The 14,068-nt window shown below is 41.4% G+C and overlaps 1 protein-coding gene across 1 annotated transcript; it reads right to left on the bottom strand.

Annotated features, from left to right (window-relative positions):
* Positions 1-2,072: 2,072 nt before the first annotated feature.
* LOC116358866 (zinc finger protein 239-like) lies at positions 2,073-14,068 on the bottom strand. The gene is made up of 2 exons (XM_031811124.1): positions 13,678-14,068; positions 2,073-3,262 (listed from the first exon to the last, which is right to left on the bottom strand). The coding sequence occupies exons 1-2, from the start codon at positions 13,997-13,999 to the stop codon at positions 2,565-2,567; spliced, it is 1,020 nt and encodes a 339-aa protein (XP_031666984.1). The 5' UTR covers positions 14,000-14,068; the 3' UTR covers positions 2,073-2,564.

The following is a 14,068-nucleotide window of genomic DNA, read 5'->3' as shown; positions in this document are numbered from 1 at the left end:
AGCGGGGAGACAACGTCCCATCCCCGCTAACTCCTCCACCAAATCCCTCATTTCGACCTCGAGGAAACCTGGCAGGCTGTCCCCCCACTCCTTCCCCCCCATCTCCACTCCTCCCTCCTTCTCCGTCACTGTCCCCGTTCCTTCTTGTACCACTGTCCCCTTCTCCCTCTTCTCAGCTCCTCCACCTTCTTTTTAATCTCTCCTTTTTCCTTCTTTCCATCTTCTCTCCTCTTTCTTTTCGCCTCTTCCTTCTTCCCTTCTTCGTCCTCTCCTTCCTTTCCCCTGTGCCATCCGTACAATCCGCATGCGTCCTCTCTTTCCTCCCCCCATCCCCCGCTCCCCCCCCAGCTGCAGACGCGTATGACCTGTGACGAGCCGGGCAATCACGCCACAGGTGTACTTTCGAGCCACACCCGTGGCAAGCCTTGTGCTCGTCACACTCCTTGGCCTCGTGCTCTTCCGACCCACAAAAACGACATTTCTTGGCGCTGCACGAGGCCAGGATATGGCCGTAGGCCATACAACGCCTGCAGAACGGGGGCTGACGTGCATAGTAGAGTGTTCCCCTGTCAGCCCCCAGGGAGAACATCGACGGAGGATGGAGGTAGCCATCCACACTCTTCGGGGACTCCCTGAGTAATGCCTGGAACCCTCTCCTCCAGTTCCAGAAACCCAGGGAGTCCCTGAGGTACCTCGCTGAGGAGACATTGTCCATGTATCTCCCCAGAAAGGCCCTCACTTCTTCATCCTTCACGTGCGGATTGTACATGTTTACGGTGACCACCCTGAAGTTGTTCTTTGCCAGGCTGGTCACCACATAATGGCACAGGGGTCCTTTTCTTTCCGCTTCCTTTGCCATCTTCAATACATCATCATGTTTCTCTTGCTTGTGAAACGTCACATCAAAACCCTTTTCATTTGGGTTGCCTTGAAGGCAGTAGTACTTCCTTCACCTCTATCCTGAGGCATCCCATCAATATGGTCCTTCCAAAAGTTTCCCTGCCCCAAGGTTCCATCTCCTTTTCCAGTCCATGAAAATCTTACGGTATTTGCTACACCAATCCCCGGAACCGACCAGGTTTGCTTATTTGTATTCATTTCTTCTTCTTCAAAAAAAAGAGCTCTCTTCAGAAAGAAGCTTCAACCTGAAATGAAAACATCTTAAAACAAAAAAGGTGGCGCAACTAAAGTTGTTGACTCTCCACATCTGTCAAGACAACTGGCACACTGGGCCAGACACTCTTAAATAGAACCTGGACTAGCTCAGGTGAAAAACCTTCCCACTAACCAGATGGACAAGCCAGCACAGGTGTAACACATACTGACTAACGAGGTGACACCAATCAGTGCACCCTACCTGCTAACGAGCTATACCTGCTGAAGTACAACCTCAAAACATAAATGGAAAGTCCAAAGCCTGTAGCACCTTCCCCCTGTAGACAACAAATATATCCTATATTTTTGTTGGACATGTTTGCTCACCCCCAACAGAACACTTCCATTTCACATAATCAACTACAATGCTTCTACAATATAAACATGGTGTCTGGCTGTCAACAATAAAAAACACATTTCTAAGTAATAATATACAATAGTATTATTTTTTAAATAATTTCTTTCAATAGAATCCTAAAACCCACTAGCTTCTAGAACAAACAAAACTCAACTCCAATACAGAAATACGTGCAGTCAAAATAAATTGTGATCCATGGAAACGCACTGGCTAAATGCCAAACTGGTTGACTGCCGACCCTTGAGACAATCAGCATCCAACTCCTGCAATATCCGTAGTAACTTTCCACCTTACTTCTCGCTCTCTTTTTAGGGTTTACTCGATGGGCATGTTGTTGGAACGGGCCCAGTCCCCAATGTCATGCATTTGGGTTAGCACATTAAGAATGAATCCTGAAATTCTAAAAGCACTTAATGGTGAGGCATGGAATAATAAAACATGTATCTGTTGTCAGGCTGAATGTTTGAAATATGAGGTGATTTGAGTCATGCGTCGCCAGTAGTGGAACAAAGACAATTAGCATTTGAATGTTGTCAAGAAATACTGGAGTGATGTCAGATTGTGAATAAAATTGATTATAGACCAATTTATTATACTGCTTTCATGTGTGAAAATACAAACATCTGCAACAATTATTATATTACATGTATTTTTTAAACAAGCAGCTTTTTCAACGAGTAGAAAACCGCTGGCTACATTTTGAAGTGCTGCATTTTGATTAAAGTGGGTCACCAACGCAGTAAGTGTAACACAGCTCTTTTGTTACTCACTTTTTGTTAAATAATATTTCAATTCAGAGCCTGGATTTTCCCATGAGGCTAATATCCATATCATGCTGCAATCAATTGAACAAGGCAAACGATAAGGTAGAACATCATTAAAATACTCCTACTACAATGTTAAAACATTCTACATTGTGACATCATTAAAATACTCCTACTACAATGTTAAAACATTCTACATTGTGACATCATTAAAATACTCCTACTACAATGTTTTTTTTTAATTCTACATTCTGACATTATTTCATTGATATCGTGAAACAACTTCTTCATGTATGTATTTTCTGATGTTTGATCAGAGATCTTTTATCAGAGTATCTCTTCCTACATTGATCACAGATATAAGGTTTCTCTCCTGTGTGTGTTCTCTGGTGTACTGTCAGATTGCTAGATGTAGTAAAAGTCCTCCCACATTGATCACAGCTATAAGGTTTCTCTCCTGTGTGTGTTCTCTGGTGTGAAGTCAGCTGGCTAGATTGAACAAAACTTCTCCCACATTGATGACAGCTATAAGATTTCTCTCCTGTGTGTATTCTCTGGTGTACTGTCAGATTGCTAGATGTAGTAAAAGTCCTCCCACATTGATCACAGCTATAAGATTTCTCTCCTGTGTGTGTTCTCTGGTGTGAAGTCAGCTGGCTAGATTGAACAAAACTCCTCCCACATTGATGACAGCTAAAAGGTTTCTCTCCTGTGTGTGTTCTCTGGTGTACTGTCAGATTGCTAGATTGAACAAAACTCCTCCCGCATTGATCACAGCTATAAGGTTTCTCTCCTGTGTGTGTTCTCTGGTGTATTTTAAGTTCTGATGAAGATTTGCAACCTTTGCCACAGTCAGAGCAGCAATGAGATTTCTTCCCTGTGGGTCTCTGCTGGTGTTTTGAAGTGGAGAGACTCTCCTCTGCCTCTTCATCATCATGAGGTTGTTGAGGCCCCCCAGAGGATCCACAATAGTCACGTCTCTCTCCTGTGTGAACAAAAAGTCGGACAGGTGGTTTAAGGCCCACAACAGCAAAAATACACTGTAAAAAGGTGATGCCAACAGCGTAGCCATTATGTTGTACAAACAATGATGTCTGTAATGAATGTTAATTATTTGACATTTGTCTTAAGACAGTCAAGTGAACAACAAGTCATATTTTGTCTGGTTTTCCCATTAGTAGTAACATTGATGATTTTATGCAAGAAATACGATTTTAAAATAGTTGAAATCCTAAACTGTGTGCCAGACAACTTTTGGTCTCCAATATAGGCACCTTTCTGTAGGTCTATGTTGTTGTTAGGTGAAGTTATGGGTCCTACAGTAGGTCTATGGTATAACTAGCGGTTTCCGCATTAGCATGGAGGAGTTTCTGCAACCAAATTGCATTTTAGCGAACAGAGGGCGATGCAGAGAGCGATGCACCGATTTGGGGATGTCTGATAGTATTTACGCACCACCACTAATGATTTGTGGAGCTTCTCAAAGTAATGTGTTCTTCACCTCAAACAGCAAGTAAACAAAGTCTTACAAATACTTTGAGGAACTATTGATTAGAGTAAAATATTTCCAGCTCTCACTCTTGATAACCACTCGACATGAAAGGGAAAAAATGTAATGCTCTGATCCAGCGGAAATGTCAAACAATACCTGATTACTTCTTATCCCTTTCACAAATAGCCTACAGCTGTGTCTGTCCCAAACTCACTGGTGCGGGAAACTGAGAAGCCAGATTATTTTATACAATGTTGTTATCATGTTGTTTCAGACAGACCTAGGTGATAGAACTTTAAACAGTGTATCAACTATGTAGACAGGCCATGCTCAGACAATGTGATTTATTTTTATCTGGATATTTTCTAGATGTTTTTATTTGTTGGCTTTAGGTAGGCTATTTTTACATAGTTGGCAATGGCAATAAATTATATAAATCTAAATGTTTATTTCTATGTATATAGAATATAGATTAGACAATGATCAGTAGAAATTTTTAGATAAATTTGCACTCCAAATGGAAAAGGTTGCCGATTGCTGTTGTAGTCGATTACTGAAAACTTCAGGAGCATAACATCAGAATTCACGAAGGCCAGCAGCAGCGGGAGGAAGAGTTTTTTCTTATGGTTAGGCCATCTTGATGTCTGGTTCCCTCAAGTCATTTTTGTGTCTCAATTATTTAATAAAAACAGGTGATTCCTACGATGATGTAAATAATATTTGCTGCTCTGTGGTGTGTAATGAGGAGCAACCAGAAGCTGCACACATTTATGAAATTGCTTATTCCAGTCACTAATAAGCATGCACCCATTAACTTCTTAAGGATGTAGCAGAATACAGTTCCCTGGCAGGAACACCACTCAGCGGAGTTCAGAGCGCCACCTATAGTTTTTGATCAAACTCAAACTGTCATTAAACTTTCATTAAAATACACATTCAAGGTAGTGAATTAAAGCTACACTCGTTGTGAATCTATCCACCAAGTCACCATGCTTTTCTGCGAAAGCATGAGAAGCTATTATCTGATAGCATGTAACACCCCAAAAGACCCGCAGGGACGTAAACAAAATAATTAGCATAGTCGTTGCTACACAAACCGCACAAATAAAATATAAAACATTCATTACCTTTGACCAGCTTCTTTGTTGGCACTCCTAGATGTCCCATAATCACTATTGGGTCTTTTTTTCGATTAAATCGGTCCATATATAGCCTAGATATCGATCTATGAATACTGTGTGAACAACGGAAAAAAATAGCGTTTTCTAACGTAACGTCATTTTTTTAAATTAAAAAAGTCGACGATAAACTTTCACAAAACACTTCGAAATACTTTTGTAATGCAACTTTAGGTATTAGTACACGTTAATAAGCGATAAAATTGATCACGAGGCGAAGTATATTCTTTAGCTGTCCGTCTGGAAATAATGTCCGGAGAAATCTCTACCAAAACATCCGGTCAGAGACCGGAGGAAATCGGCTCCCTAGTTTCGGTTTGACCAAGAAACAAAGCCGAAGCAAATGACAAGACTCTAGACATCGTGTGGAAGCTGTAGGTACTGCAACCTCGACCTCGTTTAATCCGGTTCACCTTGAACAATTCCTGGAAGTAGCGCAGATCAGATTTTCCTGCACTTTTCGATGAAACGCACGTTCTGTTATAGTCACAGCCGTCATTTAACCAGTTTTAGAAACGTCTGAGTGTTTTCTATCCACACATACTAATCATATGCATATACTATATTCCTGGCATGAGTAGCAGGGCGCTGAAATGTTGCGCGATTTTTAACAAAAAGCTGCGAAAATTCGCAACAGCCTTAACAGGTTTTAAGAAAGTGACTTTAAAAGCTGTTAAATCCCAGTGGAATGATGAGGAATTGAAAAATGGCATGGTTGAGAAGGATGAGGCAAAAGGAATGGCAAATAAGTCTGGCTGTACAACCGATTGGCAAACGTCCTGCAAATTGAGAAATCATGTGACTAAACTGAATAAAAAGTAGAAAAACGACAAAGACAAATGACAAAGAATGATAGTAAAAAGCTTTTGACAACCGTACATACAATTTTGGGAAAAAGGGCAAACTATGCTCCATCATTAACTGAATCAGAAGGCTCATTCATCAAAGCCCACTACTTTCATGATTTTTTTCATTGGCAAGATTAGCATAACTTAGGCATGATATACCAGCAGCAAATGCTGACATTACACTTCAAAGTATATCTGACCAAATTATGAAAGAAACATTGTAATTTAGAATTCATAAAGTCCGTGTGGAAGAGGTGAAAAAAGTATTGTTGTCTATCAACAATGATCAGCCACCAGGGTCTGACAATCTAGATGGAAAATGAATGAGGATAATAGCGGACTATATTGCCACTCCTATTTTCCGTATCTTTAATTTAAGCCTACTGGAGAGCGTGTGCCCTCAGACCTGGAGGGAGGCTAGTCATTCAATATGTCCTATGCTCTGCATAGTTAGCTCCAGGTAAAATGTTGCACTTATTCAGCCATTCTGTGACCAAAAAAAAGCTACATATGGACAGTACCATTATAAACTTACTCTGGAAATGACAAAGCGCCTCTTAACCTAGCTGGAAATGGGACAAACGGACCCCCTTCTGTGGTAACAGACTGGGATGATTTGTAATCAAATCTAATTCCCAGGAACGGGGTTCATAAGAACCACAGACACTGTGTGGGATAATAACATGGCCGTGTCCAACTCTGCTTGTTCCCTCGACTCAGCTACCAACCAGCAATCTCCAACAGGGCCCTTTACCTGTATCAATAGACACTTCATAGTGAGCTACAGGTAGGAATCAGCAATTAATCCCAATAATGAGCCAACTATGGGAGGGGTAACAAATCTTTGTTGACAAATCTCAACGTATTACTGCTACCCTGGGGAGATTGCTATACCCCTTGAACATCGGCTCCAACCCTCAGATGTGGCAGGCATGCCACATCAGACTACAAAGGGAAGCACAGCCGATAGCTGCCCAGTGACACAAGCCTACAAGACGAGCAAAATAACTTCTATGCTCGCTGCGAGGTAAGTAACACTGAAACATGCATGAGAGCATCAGCTGTTTCGGACGAATTTGTGATCACGCTCTCCGCAGCCGATGTGAGTAAGACCTTTAACTAGGTTAACATTCACAATGCCGCAGGGCCAGATGGATTACCAAGACGTGTACTCCAAGCATGCACTGACCAACTGGCAAGGGTCTTCACTGACATTTTCATCCCCTGTCTGTCTGAGTCTGTAATACCAACATGTTTCAAGCAGACCACCACAGTGTTCTTGGGCAAAGGGACTAAGGCAACCTGCCTAAATGACTACCAACTCATAGCACACACGTCTGTAGCCATGGAGTGCTTTGAAAGGCTGGTCATGGCTCACATCAACACCATTATCCCATTATCCAATTTGCATATCGCCCCAACAGATCCACAGATGATGCAATCTCTATTGCACTCCACACTGCCCTTTCCCACCTGGACAAAAGGAACACCTATGTGAGAATGCTGTTCATTGACTACAGCTCAGCATCCAACAGCATAGTCCTTCAAAGCGCATCACTAAGCGAAGGACCCTGGAACTAAACACTGAGCATGCCCCCATTCTCATCGAAGGGGTTGTAGTGAAGCAGGTTGAGAGCTTCAAGTTCCTTGGTATCCACATCCTTTGTGTCCACATTATAGGCTTAGTTAACTGGTGAACTGTTGAAATCATGGAAACATAATGACGATTCTAATTCTGGATTTGGAATAGAATGTGCAGCACCTTTAATATATTGTTGTTTGACATGACTACCAATGAATAAACCAGGGAGTAATTACTGACAGTAGGAGCATGGTGGAGACATCCAAGAGAGGAAAATCAGGAAGGGAAATGACAGCAAGTAGTGCAGACGAAAGGGTTAACAAGTTGGTGAAATAACAGATGTGCTGGAATGAAAACAATATAGGTGCTACTTTGCTCCAGTTTCAACTGTTCTGCATTATTATTATTCGACCATGCTGGTCATTTATGAACATTTGAACATCTTGGCCATGTTCTGTTATAATCTCCACCCGGCACAGCCAGAAGAGGACTGGCCATCCCACATAGCCTGGTTCCTCTCTAGGTTTCTTCCTAGGTTTTGGCCTTTCTGGGGGGTTTTTCCTAGCCACCGTGCTTCTACACCTGCATTGCTTGCTGTTTGGGGTTTTAGGCTGGGTTTCTGTACAGCACTTTGAGATATCAGCTGATGTACGAAGGGCTATATAAATAAATTTGATTTGATTTGAGAACAAACTCACATCTTTCACAGCACAGGGCAAGGGAGTCCGGGGGATGACTGGAGGAGCAATGGAGGAAGCATTGAGGGATTATCGTGGCGTGAGTACAGTTGGTGAGACTGAGTGGACGATGGTAAAGAACAGTGGAGTGAAAAGGGCTAAAGCTGGTAATGAACTGCAGTTTAGGGTCAAAGTGGGAATCCTCAGCAAGGATGTTTTTGTGGGTGACCTGTTAACGGTCTCAAAGATGGTGAAGGATGAATTGGGTAAAGTGGAATCGGTTTGAGTGACCAGGAGTGATATGATGCCGATTGTGTGTCAACAGCGCAAAAGGAGAAGGCTTTGTGTGGTTTAGGGATAACATTTCAGGTAGGTGGATTAAAATGAATGATAGACGGAAGGTTTTACTGTGGTTTGGTGAAGTGGTTCTCCCATCTTATGTAAAACCTGGGTAAGTGAGTTATACAGAAGCCGCTGCAGTGTTACAATTGTAAAAAAGGTTGGACATGTGGCAAGTGCTTGTCGAAGAAATGAATAAGTCATAGTCAGTCAGGCAGACTCCGTAGCCTCGGTTTTTCGGATGACTTCCTTGCCTGGTTCACCAATTACTTTGCAGACACAGTTCAGTGTGTCAAATCGGAGGGCATGCTGTCCGGTCCTCTGGCAGTCTCTATGGGGGTGCCACAGGGTTCAATCCTCGGGCAAACTCTTTTCTCGGTATATATCAATGATGTTGCTCTTTCTGCGGGCGATTCCCTGAACAGCCTCTACGCAGATGACACCATTCTATATACTTCCGGCCAGTCCTTGGACACTGTGCTATCTAACCTCCAAACGAGCTTCAATGCCATACAACACTCCTTCCGTGGCCTCCAACTGCTCTTAAACGCTAGTAAAACCAAATGCATGCTTTTCAACCGTTCCCTGCCTGCACCCGCATCACCACCCTGGATGGTTCCGACCTTGAATATGTGGACATCTATAAGTACCTAGGTGTCTGGCTAGACTGTAAACTCTCCTTCCAGACTCATTTCAAACATCTCCAATCGAAAATCAAATCAAGAGCCGGCTTCCTATTCCGCAACAAAGTCTCCTTCACTCACGCCGCCAAACTTACCCTAGTAAAACTGACTATCCTACCGATCCTCGACTTCGGCGATGTCATCTACAAAATAGCTTCCAACACTCTACTCAGCAAACTGGATGCAGTTTATCACAGTGCCATCCGTTTTGTCACTAAAGCACCTTATACCACTCACCACTGCGACTTGTATGCTTTAGTCGGCTGGCCCTCGCTACATATTCGTCGCCAGACCCACTGGCTCCAGGTCATCTACAAGTCCATGCTAGGTAAAGCTCCGCCTTATCTCAGTTCACTGGTCACGATGGCAACACCCATCCGTAGCACGCGCTCCAGCAGGTGTATCTCACTGATCATCCCTAAAGCCAACACCTCATTTGGCCGCCTTTCGTTCCAGTTCTGCTGCCTGTGACTGGAACGAATTGCAAAAATCGCGGTATTTGGAGACTTTTATCTCCCTCACCAACTTCAAACATCTGCTATCTGAGCAGCTAACCGATCACTGCAGCTGTACATATTCTATCGGTAAATAGCCCACCCATTTTTACCTACCTCATCCCCATACTGTTTTTATTTATTTACTTTTCTGCTCTTTTGCACACCAATATCTCTACCTGTACATGACCATCTGATCATTGATCACTCCAGTGTTATTAATCTGCAAAATTGTAATTATTCGCCTACCTCATGCCTTTTGCACACAATGTATCTAGACTCCCCTTTTTTCTACTGTGTTATTGACTTGTTAGCTGTTTACTCCATGTGTAACTCTGTGTTGTCTGTTCACACTGCTATGCTTTCTTGGCCAGGTCGCAGTTGCAAATGAGAACTTGTTCTCAACTAGCCTACCTGGTTGAATAAAGGTGATTTTTTTTTTTTTAAGTCAGATGAAGCATGTTGTAATTGTGATGGGAATCACGTTCCCGAGTTCCCGAAGTGCCCTGTACGGATGAAGGAGATCGTAGTAGCTAGGATGATCAGGTCCATCCAGCAGGTGTCCTATGTGGAGGCAGTGAAAATAGCCAAAGGAGTAGAGAGGAGAAGGTAGTTCATGTCCCACAGTCTGCAGTGAAGCCATGCAGGAGAAGGATCCAACAGACAAATAGTGAAAGAGGTGGACTTTGTAGTCTTTATAGAGCAAGTGATAAAATGCATTAATAAATTATTAGTAACCTTCGTCCAAAACTAGCAGTTTCCAAAATTGCGTTTCCATTGCCCTCAATGCCGCAGTGATAAATTGCATTAATACTAAACTAATAAAACATCTAAGAAGCTTGACATCATTGTGAAGGCGGCAAATGGATTTCTGGATCTCCAGGACTTCACAGACAAAATGTTACAGGGAGTACTGAATGAAGAAGTTCCCCCCCTCCCAGGTTCCTGAACCTGTGTAGGGATCTGAATAGTACCATTTTTGTTTGAAATTCAGGGTAATGGAGTGAACTTGGTAAGTGTTTATTTTTTATTTAACGTAATTAGTATGATTTGTTAATCCCATTTTTTTTGTGTTTTGGTTATTTTTTACAACCCCGTACAGTAGGTGGCAGCAATACACCTGATGAGTGTAGTCTGTCAATACCTCAGAGAAGAGGACATGGTAGGAACCAAAGTGTTGGTCATAGTTTCCAGTTGACCCTAATTAGATGTTACATTACATGTTGTTTTCTTACTTCATGTAGCCTGCTAGCTAACCAACATTTTCATACTTCGCTTACTCCTCTCTGATAAGATACCGCTGCACAAACATGCTTATCTAGGCCTACACCAGCACTGGTACCAGGCAGTATTAGCTAGCTACGTTTGCTCTGACTCTTAATACATTTAGCAAGCTAGCTAGCCCGCTAACTAGCGATTAGCAGCTAGCATTATTTGAGCAACACCTTGCTAAGAAAAGACAATATTTCACCTTTAATGTAATGGCATGAAAAGAATTGCTAGAATATTATATACAATGACTTATCAACAGTTCTAACAATTTGACCCCAACAGGAAATCTACACTGGCAGTTATAGAAAGACCCATTTACTATATAACCATTGATTCCACTGATTCTTGAAGAATATAACTTATAAATGCCTTAAATGTTTAAACCATATTACCCCACCAGAAACCAAAACATAAGCTCGTATAACGCCACTGTTTGTAAACTAATACTATATGGCTGAGGAGTAGGGTCGATCCAAGCGTTCTGACCTCGCAATGACAGTAAAGCACCCCAGCTAACTGGCTAACGTTGGATAGCTTGCTAGACAAATCAGAGAACACCTCACTCTTACCATTTACTTGCCCTAGCAGAGCTGAATAGGCTGTTTTCATGTTATCCAGAGCGTTGGTGACTAACTGTGCTGCTGGCAACAAATTAATTTAAGCTTTTTTGCAGATGTTTACTGACACTGGCCATATTCAATGGGTGTTGAGCGTTATTAAATTCATCAGTTATTCTGCTCTCTAATCAATTCAATAAACATTGGGTAGTTAGTTAGAATATAGTTACTATACTGGCAAGTTTGATGTATAAGTAGCCAACTAACGTTAGGTAGCTAGTTAACATACCGATACATACTGCTGTAAAGATATGCTATGCGTTTTGTAAGGATAGTGTAGCTAACATAACGTGTAACGTAACTTATTTGAAAAGTCATTACTTTATTACATTGCTCAACATTTGTCATAATTATTTAACCTCTAGTGACACCCCATCCCGTGAACGGGACCGCTGTCATCATCTGACACTAATTAGCATAACGCAACGGACATAAATCTTCCTAGAAAATAGTCCTATTCATGAAAATCACAAGTGAAATATTGGAACACAGCTTAGCCTTTTGTTAAATCACCCTGTCATCTCAGATTTTCAAAATATGCTTTACAGCCAAAGCTAGACAAGCATTTGTGTAAGTTTATCGATAGCCTAGCATAGCATTATGCCTAGTTAGCAGCAGGCAATCTGGTCACAAAAATCAGAAAAGCAATCAAATTAAATCGCTTACCTTTGATGAACTTCAGATGTTTTCACTCACGAGACTCCCATGTAGATAGCCAAAGTAAACATTTTCCCAAAATATTATTTTTGTAGGCGAAATAGCTCCGTTTGTTTGGCTGAAAAACGTTTGGCTGAGAAATCGACCGGAAATTGCAGTCATGACAACGTTGAAAAATATTCCAAATTAGCTTCATAATATCGACAGAAACATGGCAAACGTTGTTTATAATCAATCCTCAATGTGTTTTTCAAATATCTATTCGATAATATATCAACCGGGACAATTGGTTTCTCAGTAGAAGCGATTGGAATAATGGCTACCTCTGTATTTTATGCGAGAATTTCTCAGGGAGCATCAGGTGACCACTTGCGCAATGAAAGTGAAAGCCTACGGGTATTTTTCAACATAAATGCGTAAAACTATGTCACAATGCTGTAGACACCTTGGGGAATACATATTCATAGCTCAATAGAGACGCATCAGAACGCAGGGCTTTTAAAAGATAAGTCACTTCCGTATTGGATTTTTCTCAGGCTTTCGCCTGTAACATCAGTTCTGTTATACTCAGACAATATTTTTTACAGTTTTGGAAACTTTAGAGTGTGTTCTATCCTAAGCTGTAAATTATATGCATATTCTAGCATCTTGTCCTGACAAAATATCCCGTTTAATTTGGGAATGTTATTTTTCCAAAAATGAAAATACTGCCCCCTAGTACCAACAGGTTTTTAAAGCAGTTCATTTGTATCCGCTCTCGTTGGACTTTGGCTGAATATTTTCCTCCATTTTCTAAAAATCTGATATCGATGTGAAGTCACACCCATTTCCTGAAGAATTGCATTATGGGCTGTAAAGTACTGCGTGTATATTTCATATTTTGGTGAATTTAGTACGACATCCGGGAACTTTTGGCATACTAACTACATCATACTATAATAAGCAAACTATATACTCAATTAACATCACAAATAGTGCAGTTAGTATGAGTATTCTAACACAGCTCAGGTCCCTGGGCAGCCATTTTGTTTGTTGAAAAACGAGTTTGCCCCTTTAAAAAAGCCACACAACATTCAATCAACCTATCTGCAGTTCAACCAATAAAAAAGCTGTAACTACACCACTATTTTGGTAATAAGATGACGGATGGGGCTGGAGAAATGTAACTACTCAAATTCATAGACAGACCTATGGATGCAAGGACTGACCATCCATGATATCAACATTATAGTTTTAACCATGTTGAGGCTATACAGTTTTGCTTTACATTTTTTCTAAACATGATATCAACATTATAGTTTTAACCATGTTGAGGCTATACAGTTTTGCTTTACATTTTTTCTAAACATTATAGTAAAACAAGCTTATTTGGGTTCTGATGTGGTACAACAGTTGAACTAAGCTCATGAGGCATGTGTTATATTCTTCAAGAATCAATGCCTATAAATAAATAATTTAAAAGTCAAAATATGGATGTAGCAATTGCAAATTTCCCCATTAACACCACACATCAGTTCAACAACAGCAGAGTTTGTGCTTCTGTTTTTAAGACAGTACTTACTCGTGTTAAGCAGGGCCCCTTCATCGTTAGAACCATCGGACGCCTTAAGATGCGCTTGGGAAACCGGGCCCAGATATCCAGTTTCCTCCTCTTCTTCATTTTCCGATATGACAGTCACCTCCCCCTCCTCTTCTTTCACTGAAACGTCGCCGTCCTCCTCTTTGACTCTGAACGAGTCTTCCTCTTCTTTAACTGAGACCTCTTTCTCTTCTTCTTTCACGGTAACAGCCTCAACCTCTACTTGTTTTTGTATTGTAACAGCCTCCTCTTCCACGAGAGCGTCTTTCTCCATCCAGCAGGCAGACCACCTCTTCTTCATCATCAGGAACGGGGTTAAGTTTGAGACTGGAGCTATGAGGCATGTACTGAATTCGCTAAGCGGTATAATTCA

Source organism: Oncorhynchus kisutch, unplaced genomic scaffold (assembly GCF_002021735.2).
Source record: "Oncorhynchus kisutch isolate 150728-3 unplaced genomic scaffold, Okis_V2 Okis01b-Okis20b_hom, whole genome shotgun sequence".
Lineage (NCBI taxonomy): Eukaryota > Metazoa > Chordata > Actinopteri > Salmoniformes > Salmonidae > Oncorhynchus > Oncorhynchus kisutch.
Note: the sequence above shows the minus strand (reverse complement) of the source record. Positions and strands in the feature narration are given on the sequence as shown.

Bases quoted from the DNA above. Each gene is read 5' to 3' on its own strand.
- LOC116358866 (XM_031811124.1), bottom strand. From the start codon at position 13,999: ATGATGAAGAAGAGGTGGTCTGCCTGCTGGATGGAGAAAGACGCTCTC. The intron at 3,263-13,677 runs GTAAGTACTGTC...TTGTTCACACAG, and splicing joins AGGGGCCCTGCTTAACACGA to GAGAGAGACGTGACTATTGT.